General features: G+C 38.1%; 1 protein-coding gene across 1 annotated transcript in view; it reads left to right on the top strand.

Moving 5' to 3' along the window:
• CSPG4 (chondroitin sulfate proteoglycan 4) overlaps positions 1 to 19,443 on the top strand; it is a 90,487-nt gene extending 71,044 nt beyond the window's left edge. The window contains exons 6-10 of the mRNA XM_063449329.1: positions 9,789 to 9,984; positions 10,845 to 10,976; positions 11,061 to 11,224; positions 11,564 to 11,747; positions 16,969 to 19,443. Of these exons, the coding sequence (XP_063305399.1) occupies positions 9,789 to 9,984; positions 10,845 to 10,976; positions 11,061 to 11,224; positions 11,564 to 11,747; positions 16,969 to 19,235 (2,943 nt within the window). The 3' untranslated portion in view covers positions 19,236 to 19,443. The remainder of the gene's footprint in view (positions 1 to 9,788; positions 9,985 to 10,844; positions 10,977 to 11,060; positions 11,225 to 11,563; positions 11,748 to 16,968) is intronic.
• The last annotated feature ends 1,183 nt before the right edge of the window (positions 19,444 to 20,626 follow it).

The raw sequence follows: 20,626 nt of genomic DNA, 5'->3' as shown, positions 1-20,626 counted from the left end.
CAGATGAAACGTATGTATTTTTCTCAAGTTGTTTATATGATTGGTGAGCTTCTGATTGGCTTAGAGTATCACCGTATGCTCTCAGCCAATTAGCAGAGCTCCTGTCAAAGCTTCCTCTTTCAAGACTTGCAACAATTCTTTTAAGAACAGGGGCAGAATTAAATTCATTCTGATGAAGTAACAATGCCCGCAGGTTTCCTTTAAGAAGGTTTTTAGTTTCACAGAGAAAGAAGTCAAGCTTGGTCCCCATGGTATTATCCAAGTTTAGTTGCCCTGTATTCCAAATCTTCATGATCATCTCTCTATGCTCCATTCCTCCACCCAAGCCAACCAACTTTCCCCATTACTGAATACTGTGCTGCTATTTTTAACATTTAGCATTTGCTGTTGGGTGGAGATGAGTTTTGTACCATATTGCATATGTACGTCCGAATACCTCAATACATAAACATAAAAAGGGATGTTTTTAATTTCTTGGCTTTGGTTGTTTTTCGGCTTCTTAGCTGAAAGAAAATTATACATTCACTCAATTTAAACATCAGGTTGCAGTTAATGGGATATGTACTATTTCAGCATGTGTTGCTTTCGAATGATGGTACATATTTAAAAATCCTCTTAAATACAAAGAGAAACTGCAATAACTAAAACCATATAAAATATTCACAGAATCCTTGATATTTAAATTGATCATGTCCTACTTTCAGCTAGCAGCATCATTTTAGCTCTCCTGCCTTGGTAGAAAGTGAAACCCAAATAAACTGAACAGGGACCTTTGATCGAAATTCGTATCTTGGTTCCTAAAAAGGAGCCAGGCTCATTTCCATTGATTCATCTTTTCCAGCTAAGCGTTTAATGACAGATGATATCGATAAAGAAGTGGCCCAGGTTCGGTGCGCCTCGTTTGATCTGGAGCTAGTAAGGGAAGTGGGTTGTGACACGCATGTGGCCTAATCGGACATTGAGTCTGCGTTTTAATACGTACCGGTTCACCAAGATTGTTTTCATTTATTGGTTTGCCAGTTAGCAGACTATTTTTATTACGATATACTCCTTCCCATGGGTTGTGCTAGCTCGTGTTCTTATTTCAAAATGTTTTGCTCCTTTCTGGAATGAGTTGTGTCTCAGCTGTTGAGTCTCTCATCCTTAACAACTTGGCAACATCCCAGTCTAATTTGTTTTAGAACAGGTTTTTTGTTTTTTTATTCTTTATTTTTGCGGTCAGCTTTGACCTCTGAGCACATCACAACTTTAAGGCGAAAACATCAATACTTACATGTATGGTATAACAATCACGCCATCAGTATAATAACGACCTGTTTTATATTTGTAGTTGCAGCAAGACCCTGCATGCCAAGTGTGTTTGCTATAACAGTGAGTTAGGGGAGCTCGTACAAGGCTTTGTGTGCCTGCGTCTTGGCATAGTGAGGTGCTGACTGCGTGTTGTTTAGAACAGCTTTTACAACCTCTCTTGCAGGGCACCCACAGCTCAATCCCCCGCTTCTGGATTCTCCTACAGGTTTATTTGACTAGCACTACTGAACTAAAACACAGCCTTGCAGGAGAAGACCAGATGAGGCCATTCTAAAAAGGTTTGACAAATTATACTGGGATGGCACCAGGGCACTCCTGGCACTATAACCACTGCAACCGGCTGTCTTATATTAGGTTCTTGTAGTGGTCCTTTAAACACCCCCTCCAACAGCACCTTTCCCTCTCTGGCTTACACAATGCTTATTCTCTGCCAGCTTAGCTCATTGGCTCCCCACACAGCCTATGATTTACATGAATAATTTACACCTGTTGCATGCTATACAATCGCTCTGGGGAAACAAACAAGGAAACCTGAGTTACAGCAACGTAGGAAAAGATAAGTCATACATTAATGCTTATTAACCATCTTTTTTTCAGGTGTCCTAGTAATTAAATAAGCATTAGTTTAGCAGGTCATTGTTTGATTACAATGTATTTTTTTTACTAAAATAAAGTTGTGAAAACACCTTAGGTTCTTTAGAATGGAGAGTACAAGCGCTTATTTGTGTAGGATAAGATCTAGGTTATACCAAATAAATATGCGTGAGCTGCTGTATCACCGTGCTTATCTTTATATCAGAAATAATGGAAAAGGAAGAAATATCCGGTGTAGCGCTCTAATGGCAGTGGATATATAGGGGTAGTGAAGGAAAAACCTTGCTATACCTTAATGGGTCATATATTTATGAGTAGTCCCAATGTTTTCAGGTTTACCTTAAATAAAAAACACAAATGTACAAAACATAGTGTAACCTGTATACAAAGAATAAATAGAAATAAAGTGCATAAGTAACTAACTCACACTTTACTGAGCTAAACACTAGCTCAGGTATATGCGCCTTAGGGTCCGTAGAGGCGACCCTCACCCTCCTTTTGGTCCAAATTTTCTCCAGGTGCAGTATCCTAGATGATAGGTACAGGAGGGAACATATAGCGTAGTACAGTCTGTGTATATAGGATGTATATTATGGAATAATACCAATATACTCACAAACCCAGAGCCAGTATCTCGGCTCGCTTCATAGGACGTATGTGGTTAAGGACCACATTCCTTCTTTATAATAGCAGGTAAGAATGAAAGCCGTAAGTGTAAAAAAAAGTATATATGTAATTTATTGTATGTAAAAAGTATAATATAACATCAATATAAAAATAGTATATAAATAAAATAACACTTGTGGCTATAGTCCAAAAGACAATTCTGTCTGCTCACTGTTCATCCAGGACGCGTTTCACCAAATTGGCTTCCTCAGCTGGAAAAAATGTTCATGAGGCATTAAGGACTCCTTCCTGCTTATATATCCTGTTAATTTTGGCTTTAGGCTTGTATTTTTCGCGGGCAATCTTCATGGTGATGGAGATGCCCTGTGTTTCAAGCCTCCTTTTCATCCGGCTACTTCCGGGTATGATCACTTCCGGTTTCGGCTTGTTTTGCATCATGCGTTCCACAGTGCGTTCCACCATGCGTTCCACCTTATGGCAGTGTTTATAATGTCCTGTGCCATATTTGAATCAGTGTTCCTCGAAAAATTCACAACACAATATCAGAAAGGCACAATTCTTCCACTATCATTAATACAGAAATTTCTGCAACACCAGTACTTAAGAATGAATATGTATATGCATATTTAAGCATATATTAGGAAAAGCATTTCACAAATAGCTTAGTGTTTAGAGACAGACAATTTCTTAAGAACCTAGTTAATTAACCTAGGGAAAGAATACCAAGATATATGTATATATATGTCATGTGTCAGCAAATCAGTGCATATAAGGCAATAGGAGGAAATAGTTATACACCAGAACTCTTGTACAAATAAAAAACTCCACTAGTAATAAATAGACCCCAAAAATGAAATGGATAAAAACTAGAAAAAATGATAAAAATGTATACATATAAAAACGTGTGGAATAGAAAGACTTGAAAATGACAGTTTAATATATACTAAAACATATTTTAAAGGAGGAGTGACTAAAACTAATCAGTTAAAAAATGACACATTTCGAAATCTGAATTTAAACCATTAGGGATAAGGCTATTGAATTTAAAAATCCATTCCATTTCTATTTTACTCAGTTTTAAGTTAAAATTGCCTCCTCTCCAATCTTTAGATATCTTATTTATTCCCAGAAATATTGTACCTTTTGTCTCACAATTATGGTGGATTTTATAGTGTAATGACACGCTATGTTTTTCAAAACCTTTGTTAATATTTCGACCATGTTCTTCTATTCTTAAGTGTAGGGCTCTTGTAGTCTTCCCTATATAATTTAGCCCACATGGGCATTGCATGAGGTAGATGAGGTTTTTTGAATGGCACGTTATGAATTCTTTAATCGGATATTCATGCCCTTCATTGCATTTAAATTTCTTTATATGTCTTTTTTTGTTTTCGGTTCTTTTACAGGCTAGGCACATTCCACATCCAAAGAAACCTTTTTCTGAATTTAAAAAAGTGGTGTTTGTATTGGGCTTTTCTTTTATATAACTGGAAGTTAAAGATTTCCTTAGGTTATTGACTCCTCTATGTATGAAGCGAGGCTTCTCTGGGAGAAACGTTTTTAATGCAGGATCTTGGAGGAGGATGTGCCAATATTTCGACACGGTCTTTCTCACTTTATAATTATTTGAACTATACGTACATACAAACGGAATTTGATTATCAGCATTTCCCTCTTTTTCTTTATATTGTAGGATATTAGTTCTCTCTATTTCTTTAATTTCCTGTCTTGATATTTCTAATTTTGTTCCTTCATATCCTTTTTCCATAAAATCTGATTTGATTTTATTGGACTGAATTTCAAACATTTCTACATCTGTGCAATTCCTTCTTATTCTAAGGAATTGCCCCTTAGGGGCATTCTCCAACCATGGTAGAAAGTGACAACTGTCTCTTCCTATAAAACTATTCGCTTCAACGGTTTTAAAATGGTTTTTAGTCTTAATACAATTGTTTTCTATATATATATGTAGATCTAAAAAGATAACCTCTTTTTTACTCCAACTACTTGTTAGTTGGATCCCCCATGTGTTGGAGTTTAAAATATTTATAAAGGTGGACAGATCTTCTTCTTGTCCTTCCCATATAAAAAAGATATCATCTATGTAACGGCCATAGGTAACCAAGTTCTCCACCCAGTCATGCTGCCCGTAAATAAAGTGTTCTTCCCAAAATGCCATAAATAAATTAGCATAACTGGGTGCGAACTTGGTTCCCATGGCCGTTCCTTTAATCTGGAGAAAGAATTCTTCATTATACCAAAAATAATTTTTATTTAAAATAAGCTCTATAGCTTCTAATATAAATTGCATTTTTATAGGGGTAAGATCTGAATAGTTTTCCATAAAGTGCTTTGTTGCTTCATAACCATCCTTATGTGGGATATTGCTATATAGAGCTGTTACATCACAGGTAACGAGAAAACAATTATTATTCCATCTGCATTCGTTTAGGAGTTTTAGCATCATTATAGTGTCTTTAATATATGATTTTGTTTTCTTGACTATAGGTTGCAAATGTATATCCACATAATGTGATAACCTACTAGATATGGAATCTATACCTGCCACAATAGGTCTCCCTGGGGGATTGTTTAGGTCTTTGTGGACTTTAGGTAAAAAGTAAAAGACAGGAATTTTGGGATATAAATTATTTAAAAATTGGAATTCCTTTTGGTTTAAAATTTCTAAATTCAGCCCTTTGTTAAAAAAATTTGAAAATATTTTATTGATTTCATTACTCGGATTATTACTTAGTTTTTTGTATGTTTTTGCGTCATTTAAAATTCTTTCGGCCTCCTTGCAATAAAATTCTTTGGACATTAAAACTATGCTGCCTCCTTTATCTGCCGGTTTTATTATGAGGTCTGTATCTTCTTTCAGGTCTTTTATAGCCTTCTTTTCCCGTATACTTAGATTTTGATTGAACGTTTTTATTTTGTCTAATTTTTTGACATCTGTCATGACCATAGTTTCAAAAGTGGTCTTTTTTTCCGAAATCATATGTTTAGGGTAAAATTGTGATTTCAATTTTAAATCTGTGTGGGACCTATTTTCCGTTTCTATTTGGAGTTCTACCGGATTTTTCATAAAGAATTTTTTTAAACAGGTTTAAAGGGAGACCTATTGTGGCAGGTATAGATTCCATATCTAGTAGGTTATCACATTATGTGGATATACATTTGCAACCTATAGTCAAGAAAACAAAATCATATATTAAAGACACTATAATGATGCTAAAACTCCTAAACGAATGCAGATGGAATAATAATTGTTTTCTCGTTACCTGTGATGTAACAGCTCTATATAGCAATATCCCACATAAGGATGGTTATGAAGCAACAAAGCACTTTATGGAAAACTATTCAGATCTTACCCCTATAAAAATGCAATTTATATTAGAAGCTATAGAGCTTATTTTAAATAAAAATTATTTTTGGTATAATGAAGAATTCTTTCTCCAGATTAAAGGAACGGCCATGGGAACCAAGTTCGCACCCAGTTATGCTAATTTATTTATGGCATTTTGGGAAGAACACTTTATTTACGGGCAGCATGACTGGGTGGAGAACTTGGTTACCTATGGCCGTTACATAGATGATATCTTTTTTATATGGGAAGGACAAGAAGAAGATCTGTCCACCTTTATAAATATTTTAAACTCCAACACATGGGGGATCCAACTAACAAGTAGTTGGAGTAAAAAAGAGGTTATCTTTTTAGATCTACATATATATATATAGAAAACAATTGTATTAAGACTAAAAACCATTTTAAAACCGTTGAAGCGAATAGTTTTATAGGAAGAGACAGTTGTCACTTTCTACCATGGTTGGAGAATGCCCCTAAGGGGCAATTCTTTAGAATAAGAAGGAATTGCACAGATGTAGAAATGTTTGAAATTCAGTCCAATAAAATCAAATCAGATTTTATGGAAAAAGGATATGAAGGAACAAAATTAGAAATATCAAGACAGGAAATTAAAGAAATAGAGAGAACTAATATCCTACAATATAAAGAAAAAGAGGGAAATGCTGATAATCAAATTCCGTTTGTATGTACGTATAGTTCAAATAATTATAAAGTGAGAAAGACCGTGTCGAAATATTGGCACATCCTCCTCCAAGATCCTGCATTAAAAACTTTTCTCCCAGAGAAGCCTCGCTTCATACATAGAGGAGTCAATAACCTAAGGAAATCTTTAACTTCCAGTTATATAAAAGAAAAGCCCAATACAAACACCACTTTTTTAAATTCAGAAAAAGGTTTCTTTGGATGTGGAATGTGCCTAGCCTGTAAAAGAACCGAAAACAAAAAAAGACATATAAAGAAATTTAAATGCAATGAAGGGCATGAATATCCGATTAAAGAATTCATAACGTGCCATTCAAAAAACCTCATCTACCTCATGCAATGCCCATGTGGGCTAAATTATATAGGGAAGACTACAAGAGCCCTACACTTAAGAATAGAAGAACATGGTCGAAATATTAACAAAGGTTTTGAAAAACATAGCGTGTCATTACACTATAAAATCCACCATAATTGTGAGACAAAAGGTACAATATTTCTGGGAATAAATAAGATATCTAAAGATTGGAGAGGAGGCAATTTTAACTTAAAACTGAGTAAAATAGAAATGGAATGGATTTTTAAATTCAATAGCCTTATCCCTAATGGTTTAAATTCAGATTTCGAAATGTGTCATTTTTTAACTGATTAGTTTTAGTCACTCCTCCTTTAAAATATGTTTTAGTATATATTAAACTGTCATTTTCAAGTCTTTCTATTCCACACGTTTTTATATGTATACATTTTTATCATTTTTTCTAGTTTTTATCCATTTCATTTTTGGGGTCTATTTATTACTAGTGGAGTTTTTTATTTGTACAAGAGTTCTGGTGTATAACTATTTCCTCCTATTGCCTTATATGCACTGATTTGCTGACACATGACATATATATACATATATCTTGGTATTCTTTCCCTAGGTTAATTAACTAGGTTCTTAAGAAATTGTCTGTCTCTAAACACTAAGCTATTTGTGAAATGCTTTTCCTAATATATGCTTAAATATGCATATACATATTCCTTCTTAAGTACTGGTGTTGCAGAAATTTCTGTATTAATGATAGTGGAAGAATTGTGCCTTTCTGATATTGTGTTGTGAATTTTTCGAGGAACACTGATTCAAATATGGCACAGGACATTATAAACGCTGCCATAAGGTGGAACGCATGGTGGAACGCATGGTGGAACGCACTGTGGAACGCATGATGCAAAACAAGCCGAAACCGGAAGTGATCATACCCGGAAGTAGCCGGATGAAAAGGAGGCTTGAAACACAGGGCATCTCCATCACCATGAAGATTGCCCGCGAAAAATACAAGCCTAAAGCCAAAATTAACAGGATATATAAGCAGGAAGGAGTCCTTAATGCCTCATGAACATTTTTTCCAGCTGAGGAAGCCAATTTGGTGAAACGCGTCCTGGATGAACAGTGAGCAGACAGAATTGTCTTTTGGACTATAGCCACAAGTGTTATTTTATTTATATACTATTTTTATATTGATGTTATATTATACTTTTTACATACAATAAATTACATATATACTTTTTTTTACACTTACGGCTTTCATTCTTACCTGCTATTATAAAGAAGGAATGTGGTCCTTAACCACATACGTCCTATGAAGCGAGCCGAGATACTGGCTCTGGGTTTGTGAGTATATTGGTATTATTCCATAATATACATCCTATATACACAGACTGTACTACGCTATATGTTCCCTCCTGTACCTATCATCTAGGATACTGCACCTGGAGAAAATTTGGACCAAAAGGAGGGTGAGGGTCGCCTCTACGGACCCTAAGGCGCATATACCTGAGCTAGTGTTTAGCTCAGTAAAGTGTGAGTTAGTTACTTATGCACTTTATTTCTATTTATTCTTTGTATACAGGTTACACTATGTTTTGTACATTTGTGTTTTTTATTTAAGGTAAACCTGAAAACATTGGGACTACTCATAAATATATGACCCATTAAGGTATAGCAAGGTTTTTCCTTCACTACCCCTATATATCCACTGCCATTAGAGCGCTACACCGGATATTTCTACCTTAGGTTCTTTGTCTACAATGGGAAGGCAGTAGTGCTACAGAACAAAATTGGGGACAATATACATAAAAGACTCTAATACAGAGGCTAGAAAGTTAAGCCTATGCTTGAAAATAGAATTATAGCATTGATTTCTTGAGAAAGCCATTGTTTAACCATTTTTAGACACAACACAAAGAGTATCACATCAAAATGAGCACATCTGCCAAGAAAGCTAGGGTGGATTGAAATAAGGAAACTTAACACAAAATAAATTCTGCACAGAAAGGAATCATTGTAAATGACGTGATCCCAGCGTCGCCTTCATTGGCTTACCACCAGAAATATGTGTATACAATGTGTCACGTGAATATTAAACTTTTAATCCCTGTAGAAATGTACACATCCACGACACAAGTATCTGGTCTAATATATTTTTGTCCTGAAAGTTAATGGAGTGGTTTTGGTACATAGATACTATCCCTGTTATTGACATTTTTCCAAGAAAAAGCAATGTTTACATTCATCAGAAACCCCACTTCTAGTGGCTGTCATACTGACAGGCACGAGAGGTACCACCCAACAAGGAAGACCTTCATGATGCTGAATGCCACTAATACTTCTCATAGAAGCATTGGATTTAGTAAATCTATGAGAAAATTGAGGTTGGTGGAACACAGCAACTGCCACGCATGTTCCCAATGCTCTCTATGAAGAATTAGATTGAAACAAGATCATCAGTTTTAATGGTCTCTAAGCAGGTGGCAGCTGTGAGGAGAATGTCCTGGCACCGGAATAAAGGTAAGTTTCATGGCTTTTCCCCCTTTTCAACTAAAAGAGGAGGGGAGAGGAGCATATTTTACGTTAAAACTAAAATAGTTCTTTTAAAACATGCAGTGTTCCTTTAATATTTAGCGAGTGGTTATTAAATCTATCATAGATGGTTGCAAGCAATATATTATGAAATACTATCATCTCAAGATAAATAAATCCAAGTCATTTTCAACTACAGTTAAAGACCTAAGGAACCCCACCAAAATGGAAACCGCAACAACAACCAACAAAAAGTTTTTTAGGAGAAAAATCGCCCCTGAATGTAATGTATTTGAGTCATTGGTCAAGCCTGGTTCTGGTTTAATAGAATGTTGTTTCTCACTGTAGATATTGGAAGACGATACAGCAGATATCTCCACCCAGGTTCTACAAACTGTTGATGCAGACTCTCTCCCAGAAGATGTGGTATACTCAATACATTCTCCTACAAATGGACAGGTGATCCTGAAGACAACTCGTGGCAGGGTTCAAAGCTTTTCTCAAAAGCAAGTGGATCAAGGAATAGTTAAATTTAAACATAAAGGTAAGAAATTAACATGACCACTGCCTAAAACTATTATCTATGTCATTATCAACTTCTACCCTACTAGGTAGACCATTGAGCTGCAAGCCTGGACAGTCCATAGCATACTAACCAAGAGTGACTTTCTACTTGCCATAGCTGAATTTTCACTCACCACCGGAAAATCGGCAAGTGGAAATTTTAAAACCTGAGCTATGGCATTGTGAGTCAGCCCTTTTAAAATTTGACTTTTCAAATAAAGCATGGATTGAAGGCTGCTTTATCTATGGACTGTGAATGATTAACCAAGAGTGCATTTCTGATATATTTGTTATACAAGAGTAAGATAAAAATAATCAAGTTCATAAAAATGATAAAAGCAGAAAAAAAATGCAAGACAGAGGAGGAACAGTAGCTGAAAGCAAGTGTTTAAATTATTAAAACATATTTCAGATAAGAATATATATCAATATACACATACATTTTTGTAGGTTTTTATAAATTTCTAGTTGTAAAACTACACGGACATCACAATTAAATTCAGACAAGGCATTTCATGCAAATAAAAACGCTTTTCCCATGATCCTTTGGTGTACTGAAGGTGTGTAAATGTGCATGTTTCACACATTTTTGCACGTTTGACAAATGCTTATTGATGCTCAACGTCAAGTAGAACTCTGCCGGTAAGCCTAAATTACAAAAATGTGGAGGAACAAACCAGAAAACCGGAGCATCATGGGAGAATTTAATTTGCATTAAATGCCCTGACTCTGCCTTAAAATGTACTCATCACAACCATGACACATTTATGTCAGTAAATGTTAGAAACTGATACTCATGACCACAGTAAGTGAATAAATAAAACATGTTCTCTCTCTCAGGGGTCCTTGACGGTGGGTTTTTCTTTGTGGTTTCTGATGGAAAGCATGAAACAGAGCAGCACTTTTTCAGAATACAAGTCATTCCCATTTCCATTAACATGAAGACCATCAATAGCCTCATTGCCTGTCCACGTGAGTGATAAATTCCATTTTCTCCTAGTGCTCTCTAGAACGTCACTCACCATGCTCATACCCAGTCTTACTCCTCCTTTCTAGGATCATTCCAGCCAATCACCAGCCAGCATCTGACAGCAGTGACAAATGAAAAGAAGGGCCCTCCTCCTGCATTGATATATCACATCGACGAGCCTCCTCTGATTGGTCAGATCAGGAGACTGGAGAACAGCGAAGAGGTTATCACCAATTTTACACAATCTGATGTGAGTAACTAAATTTTCTTCTATGTGTATCATAAATCTGCACTCTAGGGCCAAGAAAAATACTTCCTGTTGCTTGTCAGCAAAATTATTAAGAATCAAAATAGATCACACCCTGCAGCATGGTTACAAAAATAAACAAAACATAACTTTCAGTAAATGCTGTCTAAAATGGCAATATTAAATTTTTTAAAGCTAAAGTGCTGATGAAAGTTTTGCCTTAAAAACTGGAACATTGCCATTTTAGACAGCATTTAATAAGTCCCTAGAGTGCTATCTATTTTGATTCTTAATATAAATGTATATCCTCTCCATTAACTTGTCATTTTTATTTAAACCTAGGTTGACGCTGGATTAATATATTACAATCATGTCACAGACAATAGCCCATTCTGGACAGCGCAGGATTATTTTGCATTTCATGTGACATCGCAACGTGCAGCATCTCAACGTTACCTCCTAAACGTGACGGTTTCATTCCAGAATCCCTGTCCTCAACTTCAAACACGACTCTGGAAAAACACAGGTAACAATGGACACAAGTCCAAAGCCAATATGACATGTACAGCTAGAGAGCCTGACATCTTAAGGCCTAGGTGCTGTGAAAATGTGGCTTTCCTTTGTTGCACGCTGTTAAGGTTTGATTTAAAGTGGAAGATCCAGCATTGGGGAGAGAGAAGGGGGTGAAAAGATTTTTTTTATTTTATATACAGTTGCAAGAAAAAGTATGTGAACCCTTTGGAATGATATGGATTTCTGCACAAATTGGTCATAAAATGTGATCTGATCATCATCTAAGTAACAACAATAGTTAATCACAGTCTGCTTAAAGTAATAACACACAAAGAATGAAATGTTGGCATGTTTTTATTGAACACACCATGTAAACATTCACAGTGCAGGTGGAAAAAATATGTGAACCCCTAGACTAATGACATCTCCAAGAGCTAATTGGAGTGAGATGTCAGCCAACTGGAGTCCAATCAATGAGATGAGATTGGAGGTGTTGGTTACAGCTGCCCTGCCCTATAAAAACACACACCAGTTCTGGGCTTGCTTTTCACAAGAAGCATTGCCTGATGTGAATGATGCCTCGCACAAAAGAGCTCTCAGAAGACCTACGATTAAGAATTGTTGACTTGCATAAAGCTGGAAAGGATTATAAAAGTATCTCCAAAAGCCTTGCTGTTCATCAGTCCACGGTAAGACAAATTGTCTATAACTGGAGAAAGTTCATCACTGCTGCTACTCTCCCTAGGAGTGGCCGTCCTGTAAAGATGACTGCAAGAGCACAGCGCAGACTGCTCAATGAGGTGAAGAAGAATCCTAGAGTGTCAGCTAAAGACTTACAAAAGTCACTGGCAAATGCTAACATCACTGTTAGCGAATCTACAATACGTAAAACACTAAACAAGAATGATTTCATGGGAGGATACCACAGAGGAAGCCACTGCTGTCCAAACAAAACATTGCTGCACATTTACAGTTCGCACAAGAGCACCTGGATGTTCCACAGCAGTACTGGCAAAATATTCTGTGGACAGATGAAACCAAAGTTGAGTTGTTTGGAAGAAACACACAACACTATGTGTGGCGAAAAAGAGGCACAGCACACCAACATCAAAATCTCATCCCAACTGTGAAGTATGGTGGTGGGGGCATCATGGTTTGGGGCTGCTTTGCTGCGTCAGGGCATGGACGGATTGCTATCATCGAAGGAAAAATGAATTCCCAAGTTTATAAAGACATTTTGCAGGAGGACTTAAGGCCATCTGTCTACCAGCTGAAGCTCAACAGAAGATGGGTGTTGCAACAGGACAATGACCCAAAGCATAGAAGTAAATCAACAACAGAATGGCTTAAACAGAAGAAAAAACGCCTTCTGAAGTGGCCCAGTCAGAGTCCTGACCTCAACCCGATTGAGATGCTGTGGGATGACCTCAAGAAAGCGATTCACACCAGACATCCCAAGAATATTGCTGAACTGAAACAGTTCTGTAAAGAGGAATGGTCAAGAATTACTCCTGACCGTTGTGCATGTCTGATCTGCAACTACAGGAAACGTTTGGTTGAAGTTATTGCTGCCAAAGGAGGTTCAACCAGTTATTAAATCCAAGGGTTCACATACTTTTTACACCTGCACTGTGAATGTTTACATGGTGTGTTCAATAAAAACATGGCAACATTTCATTCTTTGTGTGTTATTAGTTTAAGCAGACTGTGAGTATCTATTGTTGTGACTTAGATCACATTTTATGACCAATTTGTGCAGAAATCCATATCATTCCAAACGGTTCACATACTTTTTCTTGCAACTGTATGTACGGATACACTGAAGGGGACAAAATGAACACACAAGGGTCAGAGAAAAAAATGCCTCTTGCTTTTTGGTGCAACCACTTTTAAATGGAGACTATGCATCAAGATAAATGTTTAAGAAACCAGGCTTAGTGTCTAAAACAAGGGTAAGCAACATTTTAGCAGCAAGTGTGCCAAAACAAGACACACGCACACCCCAGCACTAACTGCCAGATACATTGCCCTACACCAGCCATGTCAAACTTGCAGCCCACAACTAATATTTAAACTGCCCGCGTCGAGGGAGCGCTGAGTGTAAGCTCTCTCTGCTCAGCTCCCCGCAGTGATGCCGGGAGCCGGAATATGACGTCACTCCGGCACCACTGCGGAATGCGAGGGAGCTGAGCAGGTAGAGCTTACACTCAGCTCTCCCTCAATGCCTGTCCGCCGCCCTGCTTGACCCCAGGTAAGAAGCCAACCCAGTCTTTGTGTTTGGCTGTGTGTGTGTATAGGTGTATGGCTGTGTATGTGTATGGCTGTCTGTATGTATGTGCGTGTGTATAGGTGTGTGGCTGTCTGTGTGTCTGTGAGGGAGCCTGTGTGTCTGTCTGAGTGTATCTGAGTGATTTTGTGTGTGTGTGTGTGTGTGTGTGTGTGTGTGTAGGTCTGTCAGTGAGTGTGTCTCAGGGAGTGTGTGTGAGGGTTTCAAAGAGATACGGGAGGATCCGCTTTTTTAAGGTGCAGATGGGACCATTAGGGGTATGCCAGAGGCTGGACTCCGGACACTGCTTGTTTGCGTGTTTTTTAAATTTATTTTTTTAAACAGGGGTTTAGTAGACGGGGGACTGGGATATAGTAGACGAGGGGGGAAATTTACAGAGTTTTTTTGCAGCCCACATAAGCTTAAACCTTGTTTATTTGGCCTTTCTAGCCTTTGAGTTTGACATGCTTGCCCTACACACACACAGTACTACACCCACATATTGCCAGTGTTATTTTACGCCACACTCCTTTAGACTTACTCTAAAGGACTTACTCTTACTCGGTGGCTTCTCTGGGGTCCGGTGGGGACTGGATTGGTTGCATGCGTAGAAAAACACTGCACCCCTCCAATCAAATGAGAGGCGTAGATTGAAGAACAGAGTCTAACTCTGTTATTGCAGTGAAAGCACCCTCTATTGGCTATCAGGAAGACAGAGGTGTGCAAAGCCCTGTTATGAAAACATTGCTGTATCAGCAAAATGACAATGTTTTACATTACATGACTAAAACTAAAGGGCCACGCCACTTCATTGAGATAAAATGGTCTGGGTACCTATAGTGGTCCTTTAAACAAACTGTGCAATAAGTGAAGATGAAAAACTCTGGAAGTGGATAGGGAGGCTCTGTGAGCCTTAGCCAGAGCACACCTAGGGCTGCATAAACAAAATCATATAACTCCTAAATGGCACAGAATTGAGCAGTGAGACTGTAGAAGCACAATCTATACACCAACACCATTTCACTAAGCTAAAGTTGGTTTGGTGTTTAGAGTGTTCCTTAATCAGCCTAGAGATTGCAGATTCTTGACAAGGTTTTAAGGACATCGCAATACGAGTTAATTACTTTCCGCCTAATCTGCACCCATTGTGAAGTACCATTAACTTTGTTACAACGGGAAATGTAAAAACTGTGCTTTAGACTTCATTACATTTTATTTCATGTAACATTCAGCACATGTTAATGGAATATAAACGCATAGCTCAGGAAAGGGCTGAAGAAGCTAATGTTTAAATAATAATAATAATATTGTTGGCAACACACCGGCCTTATTGAAAACTATTTCTGTATCCTGAGATTTAGCACAAACTGTCACAGTATCACAGCTTGAGAAAGGAAGGATAGGCATGTGTCTGTGTGTACACACTGAAAATAGAACAATGGAACACACAGCATGTGGAACACACGCAGGGATCTTAACTCAAGTGTGAATTTCAGAAATTCAGAGCGAATTTGACATTTTAAGGCAAAATAGCGGAATCGAAAATTCTCCAATTCAGTTACATTGGCCAATAATTTGAAATCCACTGGTAATTTACGGTTAATAACACTGACAGCAAATAAAATTGAATACACAATGTGTAACATTGTGTTCACAGCATAGTTGATATGCTTGCTAATAATTGCTCACTGTGTATTTCGGGCTCCAGCAGTGCATTGTACAAGTCAGCAAGTGGCAGTGGTAGAGAAGATGTAAGTTACCGCTAATGCCAGCTGACAGCTCAGTGTATGGAATGGAATGCTAAGTCTATGTAGACAGATACGTGTTTATCAGCATAAGCTCATTTGAGCAGAACCTTAATCTTTGTGTCTTGGTGAGTCTAAAATGTTTAGTTACCAACTAGGAGTATGATTTGTTTATACATAGTAACACATTAAAGAATGTGTTTTCACTTTATAAGTGAACCATTAAGGAAACAAGTCATCTAGTGTGGCACTTTTGAGCGAGTGGTGTAATTCTTAAGATTACAAAACCCCTATTAATTTTCTTTTGGCTTATTCACATACTTTAAAGGTCTTTTTGAAAAAAGAATCCAGATGTAGACCTGCTTGTTCCGGCGTCTAGAGGGGTGTCCGCTTCACCTCACTAGCACGGCCTACACGGTCTCTTGTCCAGAGTGACTCTCCGAAGGAAGTGAAACCAGTTTGAAAGCCACTTAAACCTGATCTGCCAAAGCAGATTAGAGGGATACTCCAAACTTTTAGGGAAACCCTTATCTATGAAAAATGCCCTGCTGGGGACTATTAATTAGCCCAAACTCTCCCCTTCCAACCTGCAAAAATAAAATCCAGGCCCTTTTCCGGGCATCTGCCAGAGCCCCACAGAATCCAATTACAGAAACCTGTGATTGCACAGGTTTGCCAGCTCAGAGTGCACGGGCGCAAACTGAAATGGAGAGGGAAGAGGGAGTCAGGTAGGAGAATTAGATTTTTTTTAAATATCTATTTTGTTGGGGAGGAGGGATAGGAGAAAAACACTTCACCTTGCAGGCTCTGTACATACACAAGCTCTTGCCAGCATGCTGTGCACCTAGATAACGGATGTATTTTATGCACAGAATTGTCATAGGTAGTCTGGTCCAAGTAAAGCTGAAACACTGCACATACATACTTCTAACACTATGGCCACCTCAAACTACTGAAGTGGTCATGGTATATCTTAACCCTTTAAGATGTACTAGGAAGTCAGACTATCAGTCTCCACATAACAAATTGCACATGTTGACCAAGAGTTTCATTGCCATAGCAACACACTTTTATACTAAGTGCACCTTGACCGCATTTAACAATAGTTCTAAACATGGACCAATATTTACAGTTTGAACTTGGTACAGAATTTGGAACTTTTAAAATAATTTTCACTATTTCTATATAATAACATGTTGCTATGTACCTGTCTCCATATTTAGGTCTCACAGTTCTAGGAGGAGGCTCTTCACCTATCGATCACACCATTCTCGATGCTTCCAACCTGTTAGCAAACCTCTCAGTCTCCAGTCTCTCTCATGATGTGGTGTTTTTACTTACCAGACTCCCTACTCAAGGACATCTTTCCATCAAAGGATCCATAATTAACCCACAGAATCCTCACTTTTTACAATCTCATCTGGACGAGGGAAGCCTTCTTTATACCCACACAGGTTCTGGAATACAGGCAGACAGCTTTCAGTTCAAAGCCTGGCTGTGGCCTAAATTAAAGTCGATTCATGAACCATCCCTTGAGGGGGATAGTGCAGCCCTTACCGAGAACCTTAATATTACCATCATTAGTGTGCCCAAGTTACCTCCTGTGATGTCACCACCGATGTCACCTTTAATCGTGGTGCCAGGCTCATATGCTGCCCTCAACACAAATCATTTATCTTTAATAAATATTCATTCCTCCTCCAAGAAAATTATTTACAGCATTCTTGAGCTACCAGTGGGCATTTCATTAGCAAACCGAGAACACATTACAATGCCAATCTCAAGTTTCACACAAGAAGATCTTTCTAATCAACAAGTCATCATCAAGGCGAACTACACAGCAATTTCAGGCTCCATCCAGTTCAACGTTACAACCGAGCACCAGCCCCCTGGAATAGCATTGCTGCCTATTAAAGTACCCACCGTCTTTAAAACGGTGCTTGAGGTTCCACAAGCAACTGGAAGGTCAGTGTTGACAATAGATCACTTCCCACCAACAGTAGGCATAGAACAAGAAGTCTTGTATAATGTAACCAGGCAACCAATTCACGGGCATCTGGTTGCTGGAAATGTGCCGGTGTCTGAGTTCAGATGGAAGCAGGTTAAAGATGGTAAAGTATCATATGCCTTTACAAGCTTCCAATCTTCAAAGGATGAATTTAGGTTTCTTGCCATTTCCCCTGGAGGCAATGAGGTGGCTGGAATGGCGGCAATAACAGTATCCCCGATGGTGAAGTTAGGAGACAAGGAACAGTGGCCAAGAGCATGTACAGTGAAGCTGGGCACAGAGACTGTTGATGCAGGAGAATTAGCTACACATACGGCGAGTGTTCCTGAATTCAGAGTTCTTCGACAGCCACGTGGAGGGAGACTTGTAAGGATCTCCCAGGACGGAAAAGACACAATTGCAGATTCCTTTACACAAACAGAGCTGGAGCGTGGGTTTATTGGTGTGGAATTATGGGATGATGGACAAAGCAGTACAGACATACGTAGTGATAGGATTCATATGGAGCTCAGTGCAAATCAGGTGCCACCTGCAAATATTACTGTAAAATTTAACACTGTGCCCTACAATTCCTCTAACGCATACAGTGTAAACTTGCTAAGAGTCAATAGGAATTTGGAAACAACCACAAACTCGCATGAGACGTCAACTACAACAACCACAAACTCGCATGAGATGTCAACTACAACAATGGAATCCACGAGCTATGTTCTCACCACTCATTTGGAACCAGAAATACACCTGGAACGAACTACACATTCTGAGTCCACATCAACTCTTCATTCAACCTCACATTTAGAGGTCACAACAAGTCTTGAATCAGTCACACATTTACAACCCACAACAACATTCCAACCAAAAAAAGGTCTAAAACCCACCGATTTAGAATCAACTACACATCTAGAACCTACAACAAATCTAGGAACAACCACACACTTAGAGACCACAACAAGCATACAGTTAACAACACATTTAGAATCAATCACAACATTGGTTTCCTCTACCAGTCTACTTTATACCCCAACGCTGGTAAACGTTACAGATTCAACACCCACAAGTTTCCACTTTAGTACACTTGAATCAAATCTCTCAGACATTACTGTGAACACGACTCAGGATCTTCCCTCTCACAGCTCATGGACTATAGATGTATCCACGTCATTGGCACCAGTGGGTAACAACACTGCACTTGGATTCATGAGTGCACATGTATATAACATTATCATACCAATCTGTCTAGTGCTAATTCTAGTTGCAATTGGTCTTCTTCTTCTAGTCTACCTTCTACGCAAAAAAAAGATGGGTATGCACCATGTCCAGAAAGCTGCCACATCTTCTGCCAAGCCTGAAAATGGAACCAACGATCGTCAAACATTCCGACCCACAGAGCCAGACAGGGTAATCCCTCTCTGTGAAGTTGGGGCCGAGCACAGAAGTAATGGAGCAGGACAGGCACCATTAGGTAGCCAGTACTGGGTGTGAACCCAGCAAGACTTTCCTCATGGGTCGAAACGAGGGAGGCTTCCTCCCAACAACTGCCAAGTTCATGAAGTGGAACTCTAGTTTGCCTCAAGACAGCCATAATGGTCCTAACAATAAATAAAATAAAAAAAAGCAGAGCACCGAGGATCCGTTCCAGTGAAGGAAAGATACTCTAAATGCTCATGGAAAATTGCACTAACAAATGGAGAGAGCTGTGCCGGACATTTGCACAGACCTAATTACCCTAGAGTTTATATAAGGATCCTGCTTTCAAAGTCATGGGCCATTGATTGACTGCATAACAGTTTGTATATTTTTACAGATGTGTCCTGTATAAACATAAGGTTTCCTGGGATATATATATATATATATATATATATATATATATATATATATATAACTTCAGGGTTGTCAGTATGCGGTCTGGATCACTCAGAATTCAAAGTTTATAGGATTAAATGTGATGGGAACACTTACAAAATACAATGAAGCAGAATATGTACAAAATGTGTTACGATTTTCATTGCAGGTTTCCATGCCTATTGAGATAAGGTGGACTGTGGTCCTCCTGGTTATTAAATGTTCTCAAAACGAAGATTGTGTCAACATAAAAGCAACGATTATTGAGAACGGACAAGAGATCTGGAAACGTTAAGCTAAAACAACTGAGCTGCAAAAATTCTAACTATTTTTCCTGCTCAGTGTTGAAAACATGCCTTAAAATGTTTAACTCTATTGTCAGTTCTGCACAATTCACAGTTTACTGAATAACACCCCCACTATAGAGTGTCTTCATCTCTTCTATTGCATTTTTCATAGTCATTGATTTGTTTTGGCAAATTGTTTTCATTAACCCCATTTGTCCCAATATACTGCAAAAAAAATAAAAAGTCAAAAATTCTGTTCCCCTCCGATTATCAAACCTTGTACACTTCTAATCAAAACGAAGACGTGTGGCGACCGCCAACGTCTAGACCTTGTCTTTAGGCAGGTGACTCAGGTACGGATCATTTGAGTGAAAGGTTTCTAGGTCAGGTTTTCCAGCAACGCATAAATATATATATTTAGTTACTGCAAGCTCTAAAATAATTATTTATTTTTTCAATTCTATTTTTATACCAGTGCAGCCTGTATTTCATGACAATCTACATAAAGCAAACCATGCAGGGTTCCTCGGCTATTTCACACACCTGCGTATCATTCAATTTTGTATTTAATTAGGAATCTGTAATAACATTATCTGTGATCCATGTTTGATGTTTGCCAATGTCAATAAAACCAAAAATTATATTTACCACTGCTTCGTATGTAAAATCTTCATTGGTGAAAATGTGAGCTCTATAGCAACGGTTCCCAAACCTTTTCTGGACCATGGCAAAAAAAAAAAAAAA

The sequence above is a fragment of the Pelobates fuscus genome, chromosome 3 (genome assembly GCF_036172605.1).
Source record: "Pelobates fuscus isolate aPelFus1 chromosome 3, aPelFus1.pri, whole genome shotgun sequence".
NCBI classification, from domain to species: domain Eukaryota; kingdom Metazoa; phylum Chordata; class Amphibia; order Anura; family Pelobatidae; genus Pelobates; species Pelobates fuscus.
This window is presented reverse-complemented; position numbering and strand designations above follow the sequence as displayed.